Below are 21690 nucleotides of genomic sequence, written 5' to 3'. Positions count from 1 at the left end.
GTGGCACATATTCTCGGTCATCAGCATCAGAGATGTCAGACTCAGAATCAGGATCAAGAATTGCTTCATCTTCCTCATCCTGTTCTTCATGAAGCATCTCTATGACCATTTCAGCTGTAAATCTGGAATTACTGTGACGAGCCATACTAACACTGTGGATAAAGAAAATCAAATTCATATTTTCATCTATTAGTTGATAAAGTATACAATATACAGTTTACTGTTCTAATTCAAGTTGTATTTTGTTGACCTAGCTGACATTAGCTAGCTAGAATAGAATGTCATGTTGACCTAGCTGACATTAGCTAACATTCGCTAGCTAGAATATAATGTCATGTTGACCTAGCTGACATTAGCTAACATTCGCTAGCTAGAATATAATGTCATGTTGACCTAGCTATCGTTAGCTAGAATTGACCTAGCTTACATAAGCTAACATTATATAGCCAGAATAGAATATGTTAACAGCTAGATAATAATATTGAACATATTTCTTTAGCTAGAATATAATGTCATGTTGACCTAGCTGACATTAGCTAACATTCGCTAGCTAGAATATAATGTCATGTTGACCTAGCTGACATTAGCTAACATTCGCTAGCTAGAATATAATGTCATGTTGACCTAGCTATCATTAGCTAGACTTGACCTAGCTTACATAAGCTAACGTTAGCTAGCTAAATGAGAATATGTTGACAGCTAGCCAATACTATTGAACATATTTCTCTTTCCCACCAGTAGAGGGAAGTAATTTTCAAATGTTATGTGCAGTTATCTTTTCACAAGATATCAAATATTTTCTTAGGTAAAACAATTGTAAAATAAGACTTACATGAATCAGATGTGCAGCCTGTTGAATTCTTGTTGTTGAATGTTGAAGTAGTTCTGACAAGTGTGGCATGTGTTCCTATCAAATTCACACTTGCATACACGGGTCATTTTTGACCCATGTGTGTAAACTTGATGTAGTAATACAAAAACTATTTTAGTTCAAAAATGAAGACAGAGAAAATGAAAATAATGATTTGTGATAATCAAAAACAAGATATTTTAATGAATACATTGTCATATTAAATGATTAAATAAATAGATTTTAAAAGATATAGCAAAGAAGCACAGTCATGCATGAAATAACATGTGAAATGAATACGGGTCATTTTTGACCCATGTTGTGTCTTAGAAGGGTAGTGGAACAAAAATGATTTTTATTAAAAAATTAAAAAAGGACAAATGAAAATAAGAATTTGTGATGATCAAAAACATGTTAATTGAGGAATTCCTGGAATGCTGAATGATAAAATACATTTATTGCAAAGATATTTACAATTTAAACTCCACCGGGTCACTTTTGACCCATGTTGTGTATCAAAGGGTTAACACAACAGCCCAAAAGAATTTGAGAAAAGAATTTGAGAAATGAGGCTTGGTCGATCAGTGATGCTAACGTTTTCAGAGACCACTAACATCCTGTTGTGTACATTTGGTAGATGCACTTTAGGCACTGGAGGATGGACTTATTATACTCTTTCATAATGACATTTTAAGATGTATAATAAATCATATCATGTACACACATTACCATCAACATAAGACCCAGTGGATTTTCTTTAAACTATAGACCAATATTTCATAGCACCCTAATATAGACCTGTTTTACAGGTCAGTATAATCCTATGTTTATACTGTAGGTCTATACTAGAATGTTATATGAAATTTGAAAACAAAGACTACTTAGGTTACTTTAGCCTCAAGGTCAATTGACCCTGTTGTAACTGAACTACCTAATCTTGTAGTAAGAGGCCTCTTTCAGGAGAGTCTGCACTGTTTGAATTGCATCCTTTGTTGGAGGCTTTGAACAAGAAAGAGTGAGAGCTGGAGTCAGACTGCTAATGATTGTGCTCCCTCCCCAGCACCTCTACTCCAGCCCTGAGCAGACGCACATCTCCCGCCTCATATCTGTTTCCAAGGTCAGCTTGACGGATGGGCACCGTCAGCCTCTCAATGTCAGCCCTCTGCTCTGCTCCGAGCCTCATCCCTCTGCCAGAGGCTGAGGCCCAGCTTCTGAGCCTAGCATGAATCTGACATGAGGCTGGTGATGGGTCCCTGACACAGAGCACTGCTATCTGGATTTATCTCTTTTCTCTGGCCTCTGCTTCAGCCGTCTACCTCTTCGAACAGGACATGGGCCCCATTCAGATAGAACTGATGCTGGGTCACAGCGCCCATCCACCTCTGGCAGAACTGCGCCAGATCCGGGCCAGAATTGCCACGCCTAAGCAAGCACTTTGAATCCTCCCTACCAGCCTAGCCTGGCTACTGTCCTTCTTCATTTGCTGTGATGCTCCTGGCAGGCAACGTGCGACCGCTTGACGGAGCCCGATGGAAATAAATGGGTTCCATCGTCAATGTCTCGGCCTGCTGCACAAATGCAAATGGAGCCCGTCGTCTACCCACCACGTGCTGTTTTATAAATCCCCTACCCTCTCAACCCAACCCCGCGCTGGGAAGCCTCCCACCTAGGCACTGCATCACAGCCTGCTTTTAGTCTCCCTTGCCAGCAAGAGCCATGTCCATGCATTACAACCCTCCAGCTTCAAACCCCATTCCCCAGCCAGCAAGAGCATCAGGGGCTTTCTCTGTCTGCTCCTCCTTCCCTCTCCCTTGAGCCACTGCCAGCACCACGGTGAAGGTCTCACTCTTTATCGATTCAGATTACAGAGATTTACTTGCTGGTAGCCACCGTATATATGTGCCTGTGTGTTCCCTCCTTGTTAAAGCTAGGCAAGACAAGGTATTTCAGAAGCATTGTTTGCTACACATCTTGAAATTCTGTGTATATCCAAACAGTACTGAATGCTCTGACAATAAAATTAAATAAATGTCTGTCATCTATGGCAGTCACAGGACTGTAAAAACCCTGTACAATCATTTAATTCAGACCGAATGAAATATTTGGATGGCCTAATTGCCCGTGTACCTACCTACCAGTTCACACTGCCTGTGCACTCATTGTGTGTGAGAGTGTTCCACAAGGCTACTGTCAGTTCCACTTTCTGTTGTTACAGTAGTACGACAAATTTTGGACTTTCAGAGGCTACAGGAGCTCTATCTACATGGTATGTAGGGAGACACCGCTGTAGTTACATAAAGATGCAGTGAGTCATTGCTGTGAGTAGGAGACACTGCTGTAGTTACATAGTCATGCAGTGACTCATTGCTTTGAGGGATACCCAAGAATTAAAAACTCCTGTAAACTCTCCACTGCTCGACCCAGCCCATTATCCGTTTAAATGACATAGATGGATTCCAGGAATATTTCCAGATTCCTGTAGACTACAGAAATGCTGGAGAAGTAGGTCATGGTAAGTCAACACTAGGTCAATATTATGGGACAACTCAACCCATGGATGTCCCAGAAATGATGTGGAACAGCTGAAGTAACAATGCAATAGCCTAAGTAGCCCACCGTCACAATGTTTTGATTAAAAGTGAAACTAAACCTTTAGTTACTTTTACCCCAGGAAAACTCCAATTCCCACTCAAACTCAAAGCCACGTATTCAATGCTAACTGACTGTATTAGTGTCGTGAGAATGGGAGCCAATGTCGTTGATACGGAAAAGTCGGTACTCTCGATACTATCACCTGCGACCTAGTTACATTAACCGCAATCTCTTCGAGGAGAGCAAAAGGGACATTGATATCAGAGTAAGCCCTCGCCATTGATATCCCATTATTTTACTCAGGATATTTTAATGTAAATATCTGTCGGCGTATAAAATTTCATTACGCTTTTAGTATGATGTGGTTAAAACGGTACCTTTAATGTTGGCTATATTTAGTGTTGGAAAGAAATAATCTGTTGCCTAGCGTTTATAGTGAATGAGGTGACGTATTTATGGGGCGCCGTTTGTAAAATGTTGCACGTTCGAAAATCCTGCTCAGTTTTGCTACATTTAGCATTTTCATATGGAACAAAAAGCACGACAATATTCGAATGTCACTTTTTCAAGCATTTAGAGAGAAATTCATGTAAATTCATGCGATAACTTTTCCAAGGATATTTTTTGGCAGTAACACAAAGTTGTTGAATAATATAAATGTTTCATCTAAATGTAAATGTTAAATATAAATGTAAATGTTAAATGTAAATGTAAATGTTAAATATAAATGTAAATGTTCAATGTTATATATAAATGTTAAATGTAAATGTTAAAAGTAAATGTTAAATGTAAATGTTAAATGTAAATGTTAAATGTAAATGTTAAATGTAAATGTAAATGTTAAATGTTCAGTCTACATGTCAGATTTGAAGACTGAACCTTACAATATTTACGGTAATTGGCTTTCATAGTTTTCACGTCACGTCAGAATTACCAGCTTGCGGGCATGAAATACACTCCACAACTGTCTACCACTGGAATTTATACTGGAACTGACCATCTTTCATTCAAGATTATTTAATATATCCGCTTTAAAATTGTCTGACATAGGTAGTAAAATGCCAGTTGTTGCTCAGTTGGCTGTTCAAATCGGCGAGGAGACAAGCCCGGCTGTTTCCAGCTGATTGTAGACGTCTTCTGGGTCAACTTTTCTCAGGCGGGCAGTAAACTAGCCTTCTTTTTGGAGCTTGCAATAAAAGCATTAACCCTGTTTTGGTCGCCTCATTCATCAGAATAACTACTTAAAACGGGAATAGATCAAGAAATAAAGTCAAGACACAAAGCATCAACACGATTAAAATTGGATTACCCGTATGTGTATTGTTTTTCTACTGTGATTTGTGTATGTATGTTTGTGAGTTAAGTTAAGTGTATAAGCTACTGGATGACCTAAATTTCCTTCGGGATTAATAAAGTATCCATCTATCTATCTATCTATCTTTCTGCTCTGAGATTGCGACAAGTACCTAAGCAACTAGGCTAGGCTACTGTATTTTGTCATCCAACTGGTAATACTACAATGCCAGTAGAAAATACTTGGGAAGATAATTTCAGTTGTCATTCGCCAGACCAGGTGGTTGTACTTGTGTTAACCAGGAAATTGTGTAAAATGATAAAGAACAGTGTTGGGTAGGCTAAAGGTTGCTAGCTAACAGCATGTAGCTCGCTAGCTGGTAGCTAGCTATTAAATGGCAATCATCTTTGCTCTGATAATGAAGATGTTTATTAGTTTTCACCTTCCAGACGACATCGTTATTAACCCATCCCCTTCTGAAAATTAAATTACTATCTGTGCTTTTGGTAGGCTTTCAGTTTTTGAGGTGTGTAGGGGGACGGATTTTCTATTAGATATATGTAAATATCTCCAAACTGGAGCTCAGGCAGGGACTTCTACGACGTTACAGAAATACAAATATCAGCGGGTGCAGTAAAGGGATCACAGGTTCCCAAAATGTATTTTTTTTCTAGATATCTCTGTCTGGCTATTGTGGTATGATCTGTGTTTGATGGCGATCGTAATTGAGTAGGTTGCACTGCTCGACGATGTCCACTGTTGGTCGACACATTTTGCCCGCAAGGTATCCCTGGTTGTGTTACTGAAAGCTATGAATTACCGTAAATATTCTAATGTTCTGTCGTCAAGTCTGACATGTAGACTGAACATTTACATTTACATTTAACATTTAACATTTACATTTACATTTACATTTAACATTTACATTTAACATTTACATTTAGCATTTGATATTTGTATTTACATTTAACATTTACATTTAACACTTATATTTAACATTTATATATAACATCGAACATTTACGTTTATATTTAACATTTACATTTACATTTAACATTTACATTTATATTTAACATTTACATTTAACATTTAACATTAACATTTAGATGAAATATTTATATTATTTAACAACTTTGTGTTACTGCCAAAAAATATCCTTGGAAAAGTTATCGCATGAATTTCTCTCTAAATGCTTGAAAAAGTGACATTCGAATATTGTCGTGCTTTTTGTTCGATATGGAAATGCTAAATGTAGCAAAACTGAGCAGGATTTTCGAACGTGCAACATTTTACAAACGGCGCCCCATACGTATTAGCCCATACATAGGTTAGTGTGGTCCCCTCCCCCCCCCCTTTTTTTTAACAATATCCAAGCACCTCTTAATATATATACATATATATTTTAAAGACTGTGTTAACACTTGATTTAATCCAAAATTACAATAATGACATTCTTATGGCCCTCATATTGTGTTGCTAAGGTTAAGGTTGTACCACTCTGGGATACCACTAATTAAGAGTCTTGCTGTGGAGAGAAGGCAAAGAGAATAGACGTTCTTTGGAAGAACAAAGTGATCGAATTCTTCCTAGATCTCCATAACGTGCATTGCACACAATGAATAGAGACCATCAACTCATTTTTAACACCGACTGATCAATATTTTAATAGCAGAGTGTGTGTTGTCGGCCTGTGTGTGCCAGAATGTCAGTGGGTCATTGCTGTTAGGGAATCGCTGCCCTGATGACATGTATTGCTCAGCCAAGAGGTGGTAGGAGAGTCGAACCTTTTTTGTAAGGCGAAGTGTTAGTATCCATGTAATTGCATAGGTTACGGTATGCAATGACCGACTGCTGTTGCAGTGCAATCGCATCTACATTCTCTGGAAATGCATCTTTAGTTAATGTTATTATTATTAAAGGATTAATATGGATTCAAGATGTAGGCTACTGCTGGCCTTGTTCAACCAATCACACAGGCCCTAGCCCCCAGAGAGAGGCACACTTAAGACACACATCTGCACCTGTCCAAATAGCAGGGAACCTTTGGGACCGTTCTGACCCTTAACTGGCGCATATCTGGTGAATCTGCCTCAGATCAGGGCTAGATAGCCCATACCACTGCCTGCGTAACACGTCTGTTGTAACCACATGCTTTAAAAAAGCAGTTAAAATACAAAAATACACTTAATAGTTTAGTTAAAATTAATAACAACATTAACATCTAAAATATAATCCTACATCCATAACGTGTAAATAAACAAAAAATGCATTAAAAAAATGCATAATAGTGTTTAGAATACAGAAGAAAAGACTCACTTCTGGGAAGTTGTGTAACCAAGGGCTTTCCGAGGGAAGAGGAGGGGCTTAAGTGTGTACAGTCAGGTAGTCGCCGAACACAACACTAACGAAATGGAATAAATAGTGGACCAAGGCAAGAAAAGAGGCAAAAACAATGACAAACTATCGTTTATCTACAGCGCTTAGATTTCCTTGGAAGACATTGACTTGTAAGTAACCTAGCCTACGTTTAACGTATAGATTATGAAGTGCTTTTCCTAAATTTGAACTTGAATTTGAGATTTGTAATTCGTTTTACTAGGCCTATATCTTCACAAGAAGACTTAACATAGGCTACATGATAAACTAAGATAAAAGTAAACTTAACTTTGCAACGTTACAACATATCCGGAGAAACCTATACGTGATCCTGTAATTGTGGTAGAATAAAACCTACTGTCGGGTATATTTCCATTGTATACTTAGATAATGCTTTAGGCTAGTTGTGATGTAGTTCTGCTCCTGTGCAATAGTATGAGTTAGGTTATGAAATAGCATTGCCTAACTAGCGGAAACTTAGCCCTTGTCAGTGGAACCCAAATACTGGTATGCATATTGAGTTTCCTGAAGTAGCCTAGTTTACACCCAGCTGGACGACCCTAACTCATGAGTCGGACAGGTGGGTTTCCTGTAAAATATCCCCTCATTGGCAGTGCAAGCCCATCTCGTGGGTGCTCAACTGTGTCGCTTTGATTGGATGAGTTCCTTGGAGCAGCCCGTTCCACGCCTGCCTTTTGCCTTAACGATTTACGGTGCGTGCGGTAAGGACCGTTAAATCATCGCTGGGTCCTTGCTGGTACACATTCAAAGTGCCTTGTCCTGTTTCTTCTAGCATCCTGACCGGAACTTTGCCTGACTCAGCTGCACATTGTCACCTCGCTGCGCCACTATGCCCTGCCCTGCCCTGCGTGTCAGATCCCCGGAGGAGTACCCCAGCCCGAGGCGAACAGTGGCGAGGCGAACAGCGGCCATGTGAGTAGCCTATCGGACAACACAACAGCCACTTCATTCACAGATTTCACACAAATAGCCTACAGTCTTACACACCGCACCATAACAAATGACAAGTACGATAACCTGTGCCATTTTGAATGATCGCAGCGCGACATCGCTAAGATTGACGTGCAAGTTTAGAACACTTAATTCCTGAGTATCTGTAGGCTATTTTCAGTTTATAAAATAATTACGCTGTTATGCACGTCCGTGGTTTGGTGTAGTGTAGGGAATGTCCAGTCTCCAGTGGAAAATGATCGATATGTTGACTGACGGACTGAATCGTTCCATGACTTGCTGTTGTCCCTGTTTGGCCGAGGACACTGTAAGACTCTACTATCGATTACCAAGTATAATTTGATTTTCCGTTAAAGAAATAATGAGATGTCCGGCCGCGGCAGCATTTAAGTACACTGCAGGAGCAAGTCTTCCCTTTTAAGTAATTCAAGCGACTCATTTAAAACTTCAAATCGATCGACTTACGCGGTTTTTTTTCTCCCTGTAATGCATACATGAGACTCTAATTCAGCACTAATGCATCTCAGGGAAATTAAAGCGCCACCTTTGTGATGGTAATATAAGCAAAATTGGGCTTTTAACAGAATTGGAAGAAACTCAGATGATAGTGGCATTTAATCATCTTAATCTGGCGTTTAAATGCTTTTCGGAGGTGGTCTACCGTCGTTCGGCTATAGGCCTACATCTTGTCAGTGTCTAGTATACCAGTACGCCAATGTTTTCCCAACATCTTTATTTAAAAATCCACCCATTTATGATACTGTGTAAACTTGTTTTTAAATGAATATAAACGCACATATGCACTTCCAGCTACTCGTTTGTTTGTGCATGTTTGTGATATGAGTATGTTATATGTTATATGTATGTGTGGGAGAGATGCAGTTTGGAGTACCTGTAGTTTCTCATTGCCCCAGCAGTAAAAGGTGGTGATGTATAGGGCTGTTAATAAGTGAGAGAGGCATCACTCTTAAGACTCTCTGAAGATTCGCTCTTAGGCTCCAGCCATATCTCTCCCCTGGCGAGTAACCATCTGTGCACTCTAACTCTCTTGTGTGTGCATTCGACTTGTCTCATTCCAGCGTTCATTCACTGCATCCTCTCAAACACACACACACCCACACGTACACACATACTTTCTCTTGCTGATAGACTCTCGCACACATACACTCACACACACACACACACACACACACACACATTGACTCTCTCATCTCCATTTTGAGCATCTGTGTGCTGTAATAAAAAAAATGTGAGTCTCTACCTCAAGTGAAATATGTTTGAGTGTGCGATCAATAGAGGAGTGGATGAATAAATATACTATCAATCTGTCGTCTCTCACTTATTCTCTCTCTCTCTCTCTCTCTCTCTCTCTCTCCCTCTTCGCAGGGTTGTCCTCGTCATCTCCCTTCTCTCTTTTGCAGCGTTGATTGAGGGGGAGTCCACTGATGCAGCCACTCCAGTCAACAACCACTCAGGTGAGGGGTAGGCAAGGGTCGGATGAGATTCGATTGGTTGCCTGGCCATCGCTTTGATAACCGACGCACCGCAAGTATTGCACTGGTCTTCTGGTGGCCCTATAAGATGTGAGGATCTTATCTGGAGATCACGCATTTCGTGTCTGACTCATTCCATTCATTATTGGCCGATGAGAATCACTAGTTCTAGGACTACGCATGCACTCATGTCAGTGCATAGAACCAGAATTGTAAACTCTGGTATGGTTCAGCCGAATCAGCCATTGTCCTACGGGTTACTGTGTTCACTCACATTGAAGTGAACACAGGGAGTGAACTCATCCCTATGACCTTGGCATCGTCAGACCCCCTCTAACCCAGCTGAGAGACCACCGGCAGCGGAGAGGCCCTTAGCCAGTGAGCCCAGGTGTAGCAGAGTGGGGAGGAGGATCTGCAGAGCGCGCTGCTTGTGCTTGGCTGTGACTTTTCCTGTTGTGTATCACGCAGTGCATCTCCTCTGGTCGGATGCACCCCCCCCCCCCCTGGGAGGAGAGCACTATTTGAGGGTTTCTCATTTGGATCCTGAAGGGAAACATAAGATGGAGGTGGGATGAATTAACCCCCACACCCCACCTGCCCTCCCCAGACTCTGCAGGAAATGGATTGTTCCAGAAGCGCTTCATTTGTAACGTTCTGCGCCATGCGCTGGTATGTAGACGATTTTAATAGGAAGACTAATCCTCGCCTGTGGAGAAAGTGACAGGGCAATTACCAGCAAACTGCCGACCGGTGTAGCATAGATCGCCCCTCCCCCCAAACACTGCCCCACCACAGAGAGCGAGGGCGAGGGGAGGGGGTTGCGGAACTATGGTTAGACCACTGGCTCTGCCCTACTTTACTTTACCAAGTAGCTCAGGAAGTGATGTGTTACCTTTATATATAGCACATGTTCTAAGAACCTGTACGGGAAAAAACATTTTACTCAAAGCATAGTTTATTTGCAGGTGCTGGGGATTTTTGAATATGCACATCAGTGGAAGTCTCTCAGAAAGTTTGTCTGAATGCGTGTGTGTCTGTGCAGAGGACAGGCCTTGTTGTGTGTGTTTGTTGTGAATTTGTGCGTGTCTGTGCAGAGGACAGGCCTTGTTGTGTGTGTTTGTGGTGAATGTTCAGTGCGTTCAGTATCCCAGCACGTGTATGTTGATTTAGCTGTGCCTGTGATGAAGGATGCAGTTAAATATGTGACAGCCTTGATGAAGTGGCATAACTCATTTTAATGCCGAAAGCCAGCGCAAACAGTCCACAGCTGCTCACTGGCAAAAAACTGTAATTTCTCTGGATGAGTTTGTTTCTTTATTAAGTTGTGTGTGTGTGAGAGAGAGAGTAAAATTGTGAGAATTTGTAAATGTGAGATCTTTAATGCTCGCCCCTTTCATTGAGGCCCTGTAGTTGCTGATGTCGCCATTTTAAACTGTAATTGATTGACTCTATATAAACTTTTACAAGGCATTTATGTCATAAATTTGATGACCCAATTACTGGGCATTTATAGCTACAGGAAGCCCAAGTGTGCTAAGCTGTGTTTGAGTGTAAGATAAATGCACTCAGTCAGTGGACAGGAGACAAGAAGCTAAAATTGATTAAAATTAGTTATTGATCAAGCGTTTGCTCTTTGCTCTTGGTAATCTTCACTAAGTGCTCATGACTCTCATGGGACATCCTCTGGCATCGTTCCAGCTGTGTGTGTGTGTGTGTGTGTGTGTGTGTGCACGTGTGTGTGCGTTTGTATGTGTGTATTCCCATATGTGCTTATACATGTGTCCACGTTGCTGTGTGATCTTTTTACCCTAGCGACTTCCTGTGTGTTCCGTTTCTCCCAGCATCTCAGTGTCTTGACTGGGGCGAGTTGGAGCCGCCCGTGGTCGTGCGGGAGGGGGAGGTGGGGTGGCTGCGCTGCGAACTCCACCACTCCGTCTACAACTACAGCTCCACGCAGGCCAGCGGCCTGAACCTCCTCTGGTTCCGCGAGACGGCCGACCAGCTGCTGGAAGAGCCCATTAAACTCAAGCAGTACTTCAAGGACAAAGAGTGGCTGTGGCTAGAACCAGCTACCCAGCAAGACTCTGGCAAATACATCTGCATGTTGAGGTACAGAATGGACTGTCTGTGTGTGTGTGTGTGTGTGTGTGTGTGTGTGTGTGTGTGTGTGTGTGTGTGTGTGTGTGTGTGTGTGAGAATGAGAGAGAGAGAGGAAGAATGAGTACGTGAGAAAGAGAGGGTAAAAGGCTGAGGAGAGGAAGAGATTGGTAGAAAAAAGGTGACAAAGATTAGTGTGGGAAAAGGGAGGAATAGGCTAGCATTGGCTCTTTAGAGACGTTCTTTTACACACCTTTTACTCCAGATGCTAGCAATGCATGTGCGCAACATTATGAAGGTGTTTACTATTTTTTAAAGCATACTGATATTGTAGGAAGCTTGTTTTTTTAACATCCCGCATTTCATTTTGATGCTACTTGGTCATCAATGAAGGTGTGTTGGTGGAAAGCTAGTAAGTTCGCTAGTGATAGACCAAAAAACTCCACAAGTGTGTTGGCGGAAAGCTAGTTTGTTCGCTAGTATTAAACAAAAAATAAATAAAAATAAATAAAGGCGATGCAGAAAAATAGCACAGAATGATCTCTGATCTTGCAGCAACAAGACGTTCTGCATAAGGATCGCCAGGAGACTGGAGGTGTTGCCGCAGGAAGACAGCGAGTGTGTGGGGCAGGCCGCCGCCGCTGTACTCCCCAAAAAGGTGAACATCCCCATCCAGAGCATGAGGACGTTCACTTGTCCTGATGTCGACATGGTACAGCACCGCAACCTCAACCATACCACCACTTGGTACCATGTGAGTTCAAAGTCAAAGTGTGTGTGTGTGTGTGTGTGTGTGTGTGTGTGTGTGTGTGTGTGTGTGTGTGTGTGTGTGTGAATGTATGTGTGTGTCTAAGAGTGAGAGTGAGAGTGAGAGAAAGAATAAAAAGGAAGAAAAATAGAGTGTGTTTCGTCCTACAGTATATCTCACCTAAAGCCAGAACTGTCAGCTGTTGTGTCATAAATTGCCGTAGTGGTATTTGATACTACATTTTAGTATTTTAGTAGTACATTACTAGATTTTAAGAAGCACTCTTTATAAGTGCTTTAAAAGAGTTAAAGAGCTCCTTCAATCTGTTTTGACCGCCTCCCCTCTTGTTCCCTTTCTCTATCTCCTGTGTTTCTCTCACACTTTTTCTTTCTGTCTGATGATTTTATTCTTCTACTTATAGAACTGCAAGACTTTGGATGCTATGGGTAGGTCCCAAATGGACGCTAAGGGGGACACTGTCACTGTGTATCACATGTATGAGTTTTTCGCGGGCAACTACACATGCGTGGTGTCCTACAGCAAGGCTGGTCGGCATGTCAACTTCACCCGAGTGGTCCAGGTTGTCCCTGTCTGTGAGTGGCACTAATATGTCAGTCTCCTCCTCTCCCTGTCAGTGGGTGCACCTTAATTGCTTATCATGTCATCTTTTCTTGTCATACTTGTTGTCATTCTTTTCTCTGACCTTTGTCTTTCTTTTGTCCTTCACTATAGCCAATGACAGGGTCCCTAAAGAGCCCACGATACACAATCCTGACAAGGCCCAAGTCTACCCAGTTAAACTAGGTGAGATTTGCAGTGACATATCACTGAGCTGTGTGCTGTGCTACTCCATGTGTGACTGTCTGTCTGTCTGTGGAGGTATTTTGTAGACCTGGAGAGAGCGACAGATTTGCACTCCCCTTCATTTCAGTGCTAACAACTTCAGCCCAGGCAGTGTGAAAATTACATCTTTTTTCACGGTGCTTAGTTTTGGCACCAAAATATGAAGATAATCACCTGAGCTCCAAACGTCACATGACTGATGACCACAGTAACCAGAATTCCTATGCTGACTGGCTACATTCCTGCATGATTGATACCAGCCTGTGGGAAGCAAACTTCCTGGTACCAGAATAGCAAATGCTAACTGGCTGAAGCAAACACCTTATTATCACCGTGGTCCACGCTTAGTTCCCTAGTGTAGAGATTTCCTGGCTAAGAGAAGGACTTTGTTTGGATAGTGAAGTCATGGTTGGAGGTCCCGCCAGAAAAGGGCCAGGCTACTCCAGGGACGGCCTGGGGTTGATGATAATAAACGTCTCTATGGCTCCCCCCTTAGGTGAGACAGCAGTACTGACCTGTAAGGCACGACTGCCCTACCTGGAAGGAGAAACACAGGAGCTCTGGTGGACGGTGGACGGCAAGGTGGCGGAGCAGATGGGTGACCAACGCTTCAGTGTCACCTCCAGGTGTGCCTGTTCTCTCCTCATCCTCACAAGCATTCTGTTTATTTTGTGTCCTCCTTCCTCCTTCTATCTCTCCCCCTCTTTTATCATCCACACACCTCTCCTCCCTAGTCACTCCTTTTCATTTCTCCTGTCTTTATTTCCCATTCTCCATTTTTTCCTGATATCTTGTTTGTCCTCTAGCTCTTCCCTACTGTCCTGCTGTCTTTTTTCTGACGTGTGTTTTATCCATTCCTTAATCTCTCCTGCATGACTTAACCTCTTCCCCACGTTGCAGGATGCTAGAGTATGAGAATGGGGACGAGACCAGAGAGACCGTGCTCAGCATTCAGGACTTCAAGCGGGAGGATCTAAACAAAAAGTACAACTGCACTGCTCGCAACGGCCGGGGCATGGCCACAAGCCGAGCAGTCCTCAAGGAGGAGGGTGAGCACGTACTTCTCAAGCTAAACCTAGTCATAGGCTACATCCACGCTAATACATTTGTGTTTTAAAAACGCATCACTTTTGCTACGCATAGGCCTGGCATCCATACTACTCCGGAGCCTAAAACGGAGACTTCTGCAAGCGGTGCCGGCCCCGTTTTAGTCTGAAAACTCCAGGGTCACGTGGAGGTGTGGTGGAAGTGTGGACGAAAAGTGTAGAGACATTTCCCAAACGGTGACGCAGACACCGCAGAACAACTATTCATGAGTGCTGCGACTCGTCAGCATTTAAAAAAAAACTGATAAAATATGTGCCGTAAAATCCAACACATTGTTGGTAATATAGACATATATGCCTAATGGTGTGTGTGTGCGCGCGCCTCATAAATAGTAACTAGCGTACACTAGAGCCTGTCATAATAGCATGCACTGGGGCGTGTCGTAATTACCTTGCGCCACTGTGCTATACACGACCCATCCACCCCCGGCCATCACTCAAACTCAAATCTGGTCACCCTAATTTAGCATGATAGTAGTGGGAAACAAATTCAGAATATTGTCAATTGTGCAGCGGCAACAGTGCAAGGTAAAAAAAAACAGCCACTGGTTGACGGGTGGTCCATATATAGTTTGTTATCAATGAGGGTGAAGATGTTCACCGTGACTCCTGTAACAAACATGCAACTGCTGGCAATTTTACAGAACATAATATGGTTTACTGGTATTGTTATGTGTGTTGTCTGCCTATGCCAGAATGACTGACCTGCACCAGGTGGTTGGAGAGTTAAACCTTTCTTTCGTGTTAGCATCCACATAATTGCATAGGTTACGGTGTGCGACGGCCAGCTGCTGTAGCGCCTCAGTGACACTTACATTTTCTTGGGCAAATGCATCTCTAGTTAGCATTTCACTTTTTTTCTTATAAAGTGGCTTGCAGACTTACCGCACCTCTGCCCTTTCTGGGAAACTGTCCTTTGACGGGCAGCAATGGACAGTGGCCACCTGCGTCTAGCCCTCCCTAGCCCCTCTCCCTTATCATCGCCTTTCTCTCAATAAATCCATTTGTGGCTCCGGAGGCCTCTTCAGCCTCTCAGCCCACACATTTGGCTGGCTGTGGAATCCATTTGGAGGGAGGTGAAGATGAAGATGGAGATGAATGAGGAGGCACAGTCCTCACATGATGGATTTTATGGAGATGTCCTCCATCACTGCTGGCGGTGACCGATAAAGTGGATTGATTTGCAAATGTAGGGGTAGTTTGCATGATCTGTTTATCATCGTCGTCTTTCTCAAAGCTGGCTTGCTCTCTTCTCGGTCAGGGTTTTTAGCCAAGAAAAAAAAGTCTGCTCTGACTTGTTTGTTTGTCATGATTGTCAATATCTTTAAATTACTTTTGATTTCTCTACCGTATTTACTCCAATTGTTTGTTTATCCTTTTGGTTTCCTTAAAAGAAAGACCTTGTAATGAAAGTGTACGATATTAGTGACGGTTATTATCATTATTATTTTATATTTTTTTCCTCACGTCGAGCAGTGCATTGGAGTGGACTATTGTAGCCTATGTTTGTGTTAGTGCTGATTATATTTCTCTTCTATCCAGCAATGTTTTTTTTTTTTCCGTCCTTGACCTTCGTAGTCATTCCTCTGCTTGTCTCTCATCAATTTAAGTGCTGACTCCAATGGAGGTAGGAGAGATAGAGGGAGCTAGCTTTAATTGGCACCACCGCACTGATCTCTGTCTGTATCTCTCATGGTAACCCTCTTCCCTTTCCCTTTCCCTTTCACTCTTTCGATCTCTATTTTTCTCTTTTCTTTTCTCTCTCTGCAGAGAGGAAGCCTTATGTGGAGCTGAGCTGTGGGCTGGGTGTCATAATGCTCATCATGGTGTCCATGTTCGTGGTGTACCATGTCTTCTGGCTGGAGCTGCTGCTCCTCTACCGCTCCCACTTTGGCTCTGATGAGAGGTTCACAGGTAAGAGGGGTTTACATGTGAAGGGACCGGCATTTTAGATTTAGTTTAATAAGTATATGCCATAGTCAATAATCCAATGTATCTTATACCTAGTTATAATTGTTACTTTTATTTGGGACTTAGGTTAGAATGTAATCATTTCTGTTTAGAGAAGAGTTATCCTGAGGGAGTGTATTGAACGTGTCAGCAAATGGCTCAGACTTGCGTCTCCAAGACCTCATGAATAGACGGTAACACCCCTTAAATTCAGTGTATTTAGCAGATCAGCCTTCAATGGATAGATCAGATAATCTTAGGTGGAGCTCGGTGAGTGAGTGAAACTTTTAAGCTCTGTCTCATGATGGTCGGCCGCCATTGTTCAAGAACAAACCTGAATCGTGACTGACTAAAATCCAAGACTGGTCTCCAATATATGGTATAAAATGAAATACCACTACATGTGTGAAGATCAGGGCCATGTGTCCACGGGACAAACTGGACCTCTGTTTAATCCCTACACAGAGTTCAGAATGCAATGTGTAGTCAATCAGAGGCCAATCCGCCCTGAAACTCACTATTGCTTGAAAGGAGAGAGAGGGAGAGAGTTATGATGCTGAGGTGTTGATCCATCTGTCACTTACGACTTTGTTCCCCCCCCCCCCCCCCCGTCACCTCCCTGCAGATGATAAGGAGTATGACGTGTACATCTCCTACGCGCGTAACAGTGAAGAGGAGGAGTTCGTGGATAAGACACTGCGCAGGGTGCTGGAGAATGAACTGGGCTACACTGTGTGCATCTTCGACAGAGACAGCCTACCTGGAGGCAGTGAGTGGCACACTGGGGCCGCATTCATACCGCGTCTCCCACCATTCTATGACATTTATTTTCACATGATTTTATTTTATATTATTATTACAATATTATTATTATTCATATTTATATATTATTTCGTACCAAATCATATTTTTTTATACAATTTATGGACGTCAGACAGACCTTGTCAATTAGGTTATGTGTGTGTGACTGTGTGTGAGAGAGAGAGAGAGAGACTTGTGTGACAAAGTGTGTTTTCACGTGAGTAACCCAGGTCCCCCCCCTCCGTCCCCCCCCCCAGCCATAACAGACGACACGCTGAGGTTTGTGAAGAGCTGCCGGCGGCAGATAGTGGTGGTGAGCCCCGAGCGGGAGGTCCAGGGCACGCAGGCCATGCTGGAGCTGCGGGCCGGCCTGGACAGCATGGTGTGGGACGGGGACCTGCGGGTCATCCTGGTCCAGTACAAGCCCATTCGCCGCGACAAATGGGTGCGGGAGCTGCGGCTGGCCCGTGGGGTCCTGGCGCTGGTCCGCTGGGAGGGAAAGCGCTCCCAGGACATCTCCTCGCGCTTCTGGAAAAGGCTCCAGGTGGAGCTGCCTGTCAGGAGGGTCATAGGGTCGTTGCCGTTGGAGACGGTGACAACCGAGGAGGACACAATGCAAATGAGGAGTATAGACACAGTGAAACGCATAGGAGCCCTAAGCTGTATACGGTCATATGGTTGTGACTGTTGTATAGGAGATCACTCACATAGTGCTCTAAATACATGACTATTTGCAGTTAAAGCTACATTGCAGACACGACATATGTTGGATTTTTTTAAAAGCAGTTCAGTTGTTGAAACGCTTGCAGTTCCATTTCATAATGTCAGTAATTTCTCACCCTTTCAGTATTTTATTGAATCATTTTTCTGTATGTTCACAAGTGTCATATTTGTATACATTTCAGTGTTTATATTTATATATTTATATTGTTTTTTAAATAAATATCATCCATTTTTCATGCACACAAGTTCCTCAAGATTGTTTTGGATCATTTCCATTATCATGAATGTGTCCCGCTGCAAATGTCTTCACATACCAGTGGTTATTGATACAAGAGGGCTGTTGTCTAATGGTCGAGACTTGTGAGAGTTCTTATACTGTACAGAGCGAAGGGTGACATCTTTGGACCACTGATGACCACTCTCATGTTTTTGGTGGATTTGACTGCATATCCAGTATTACCTTTCCTGCTAGGTTTGTACTACCTGTTAGGTTTGAATTCTTGAGGCCATATCGGGATAAATATCGCAAATCCACGATGCTCCTTGCAATGCATGGTTTGTGCCTGGCCATGTCGCATTCCACTGGTAGGACCAACAAGGCTTCGGTTTATGAGCACAGAACCTTATTTCTGCCACGTTGGCACCAGCACTCCATTCCCGAGATGAATTTATGATATGTCTCATTCAGTAATAGCTTCCCTCCCGGACACACTCACCACTCACGTCGGTGAGCTTTGTGTGCTGAAGCAGATATTGTTGACGCACGGATATTTTCGCCTGTCTCTGAAAGCGGAGGCGACAGATGGTAATTAAAATTTAGCTCCTTTTGAAAATTTCACCTGGCGGCCACGAGCCTCTGCCGTCTGCCAGCACAGATAAAGATACATTTGTGCACATTTAGAAAGGGAGCCTTGGGGGTCATCTGAGGCATTTTAAGTTCTAAGCCTTCCCTGGTTATGGCGGCTAAAAAAGAAGAAGAAATGCCGAATTTCATTGAACAAAAGCTGCAGTAACATTTCGCTAGACATGTCACCAAAATGAATAGTCTCTTTTTAAATGTATTTTATGTATTTTCTTTTTATTTAACATGACGATGAATTTGACTTTGACCTCATAATAAGCCCCTGAGTAATTATTGTAATTGTCAAAAAGATTCAGATCAGCCTTACAAGAGAGTTAGTAGAGCAATAAAAGGTAAGGTAATAATTTGTGTTTATAAACATTTTGGCTAATTATGTTTATGCATATATTTCCTTCCTTAAGATTAAAATGGTTGAACTGTGTTGAGTCACTCGAGGTGCTGTTATGCCAGGACTTCAATTTGGCGGATGGTTGTGAGCTCACATCCAACATGGGGTGAGGTATGATACCGCAGGAGAAGGTATCTTTGAGAAGGGGTGAATGAGGTTGGTCACTCCACCTGAGCCACTGTGGTCCCAAAGACATGCTTTGTGACCTGTGGTTGCCCTGGAGACACGGACATCTCCATTGCCCTGGCGGATAGTGTGATAAGCTGTAGTCTGTGGCTCTCTGTGGTCAAGGCCACGATGAGGTGTGTGTATCAGTTTCAAGAACTGGTTTGAGAGTCCTTTCTATCTCCTATTTCTTTGAGACAGACTGTGTTCAGGTGTGTGTGGGTGTGTGTGTTTAAGGGCCTGAGCAAGCTTCTTTTCTCTTCTCCTTGCAGATGAAGCAAAACATTTGCTCCAGTGTGTGTAGGTCCCTAAATCTCAGTCTTTCTTAATCTCTCTCTCTCCCTCACTACCATCTCTCCCTCTCTCTATCATTCCCTCTCTCTTCCATTTTTCTCTTTCCACACCATGCCAGACACGGCGGAGGCCATAGTCCACTGTATGCAGCGCAGTCGCAGGCTGCTGGTGGTGCTGAGTCCGGCCTACTTGCAGCCCCAGAGCCACAGCCTGCTGGAGTGCCACCTGGGCCTGTACCTGCACCAGACCCGGCAGGCCCAGCTGGTCACCATACGCTACCGCTCCCTCAGCTCGCTCGGCGCCCCCTGTGGCGAGGCCACGCAGCTGCGCCGCTTCTCCAGCAGCACCGTCTCGTGGAGGGGCGAGCGGTCCGTGCCGCCAAATTCGCGCTTCTGGAAGCTTCTGCGGCTGGCACTGCCAGTGCGGCCGCTAGCGCTGGGGAAGAGACTGATAGACAGCTCGTCCACCCACTCCGACCTGGCGGTGCTGGCAAGGCTTGGACAGCAGGTGGCGCCAAATGCGCAGAGCCGGAGCAACAACAGAGGACAACGTAGAGCAGGCAGAAGCAGGGGTGTGAGGAGAAAAAGTCAGCTGCGGTCTGAGAGCAGGTGGAGACAGAGGCAGCTGGGAGCCAATGAAAGCTGCACGGTGTGTGTGAGCTTCATGGAATCTCGAGCACCATTAGGTGGTGCTGTAGAGCCCACGTGGAAGACACACCTCCATCAGCCTACAGCCAATGGGATGCCTGCGCTGCCTGCAGTCAGCTGTCCCCTAACAATAGTTGACTCCAGCAGCCAAGAGCAGTCACCTCAGCCAAGCAACGGTGACCAGGACAACAACAACATCAATAACAGCCAGATCTGTGAACTGCAAAGCGGTACCTGCTAACTTAAGCCCAGAGAACATTCTAGAACAGATGCGGCCCACACTGGGCCTGGTGGCACAATCCCAGTACAGAACAAACAAGCCATGCACACACACTTACACACTTCAACATATCTTCAATAGATGACTGAATATTGACATGCCTGCAAACTATTTCCTGTACAATTAATTCATTTATTTGATAATTCCTATTCGGTAGCGCAAACTGTTGTTCTTTGCAATGACACATTTATATACCATTACTTTAAAATGATTAAATATTTTGCCATTGCTTCTCTCCCCATTTGAAGGACATATACAGTACTTGACAGATAATGCTCACTAGATGTCACTCTTAGACAAAAAACATATCTGAAGAAAAACATATCTGCCTGATAGCTTTGTGTTCCACATTTTGGTACATTGGTGGTGCTGTTAACAGAAGTGATCAGAAAAGCCGACTGCCTGTGGTACTGATTTAGATTATGCGTTTCTGAAGGCCATAAAAACTACACTGAAGGTTAAACTAGAATTACGTGGACAGTGACCTTTAACAGGAAAAGGAAAATAGCCAAATATCTCCCACAAGCACTCCCCGTGCGAAGAATCCCCCTCACACCATGCTGAGTCTTATCCCATTTTTTCCTGCTCAGTCTAGGTTGCCATTTTGCCAAGAAACATGTTTTCAAAGTACATTGATTGTAAATGTAGACTGTGTCTACAGTATTGTCTGGGTGATGGTATAATAAAAGCAAAGAGGGTTGCCTACTATTGTTGTGTCTAGGTGGTGTGCTGGTTCTAGCCCACATCAATCTGAGGTCCATGTCATGCCTTTCTATCCTAAGAAATTACCAGTGTGTGAGTGTTATGTATTTGTCAGGTTAGGAATCAGTGTGTGTGTGTGTTTATGTGTCACTGTTCAGGTAAGGCAACCCAAGAGCATGACATAAGCAAAAACGCTTACAAAAAGCAGGTTCAAGGCAACAAAACCAGGCAGGTAAACAACGCACAGGGAGCAGGCTGAGGCAGGATCCAAAGTACATGCACGGTTCAAAAAACACGGTCAGGATCAAATCGACCAGGCAAAGAACAGAGCTCTGGAAAGCTAAGGCAGAGACAATCTGGCAACTGAGTAGTGGGGGGCTGGGAGTATATACTGAGTAGTGTGGGGCTGGGAGTATATACTGAGTAGTGGGGGGCTGGGAGTATATACTGAGTAGTTGAGGGCTGGGAGTATATACTGAGTAGTGGGGGGCTGTGAGAGTAGTGGGG

The 21690-nt window shown here is 43.4% G+C and overlaps 1 protein-coding gene across 2 annotated transcripts; it reads left to right on the top strand.

The window, feature by feature from the left end:
• The first annotated feature begins 7067 nt into the window (after positions 1–7067).
• Positions 7068–18083, top strand: LOC105909293 (interleukin-1 receptor accessory protein). Of its 2 annotated transcripts, none has more exons than XM_031573112.2 (12): positions 7068–7243; positions 7727–8045; positions 9471–9559; positions 11419–11686; positions 12230–12428; positions 12844–13015; positions 13155–13226; positions 13762–13891; positions 14166–14314; positions 16142–16285; positions 16947–17090; positions 17380–18083. In XM_031573112.2, exons 2-12 carry the CDS (start codon positions 7963–7965, stop codon positions 17847–17849), a joined length of 1920 nt encoding a protein of 639 aa, XP_031428972.1. In that variant the 5' UTR covers positions 7068–7243; positions 7727–7962; the 3' UTR covers positions 17850–18083. The 2 variants fall into 2 exon arrangements, with proteins under 2 accessions (XP_031428972.1, XP_012693362.2); XM_012837908.3 differs by having other exon boundaries at positions 7069–7243; positions 7906–8045.
• Positions 18084–21690: the final 3607 nt, after the last annotated feature.

Source organism: Clupea harengus, chromosome 9 (genome assembly GCF_900700415.2).
Source record: "Clupea harengus chromosome 9, Ch_v2.0.2, whole genome shotgun sequence".
Taxonomy (NCBI): Eukaryota; Metazoa; Chordata; class Actinopteri; order Clupeiformes; family Clupeidae; genus Clupea; species Clupea harengus.
The sequence above is the reverse complement of the archived record's forward strand: the minus strand, read 5'-3'. Positions and strand labels throughout refer to the sequence as shown.

Excerpts from the sequence above, each read along its gene's own strand:
- LOC105909293 (XM_031573112.2), top strand. The coding sequence starts at position 7,963 with ATGCCCTGCCCTGCCCTGCGTGTCAGATCCCCGGAGGAGTACCCCAGC. Across the intron at positions 13,227-13,761 it reads AGTCTACCCAGTTAAACTAG|GTGAGACAGCAGTACTGACC; the intron begins GTGAGATTTGCA and ends CTCCCCCCTTAG. Across the intron at positions 13,892-14,165 it reads CGCTTCAGTGTCACCTCCAG|GATGCTAGAGTATGAGAATG; the intron begins GTGTGCCTGTTC and ends CCCACGTTGCAG.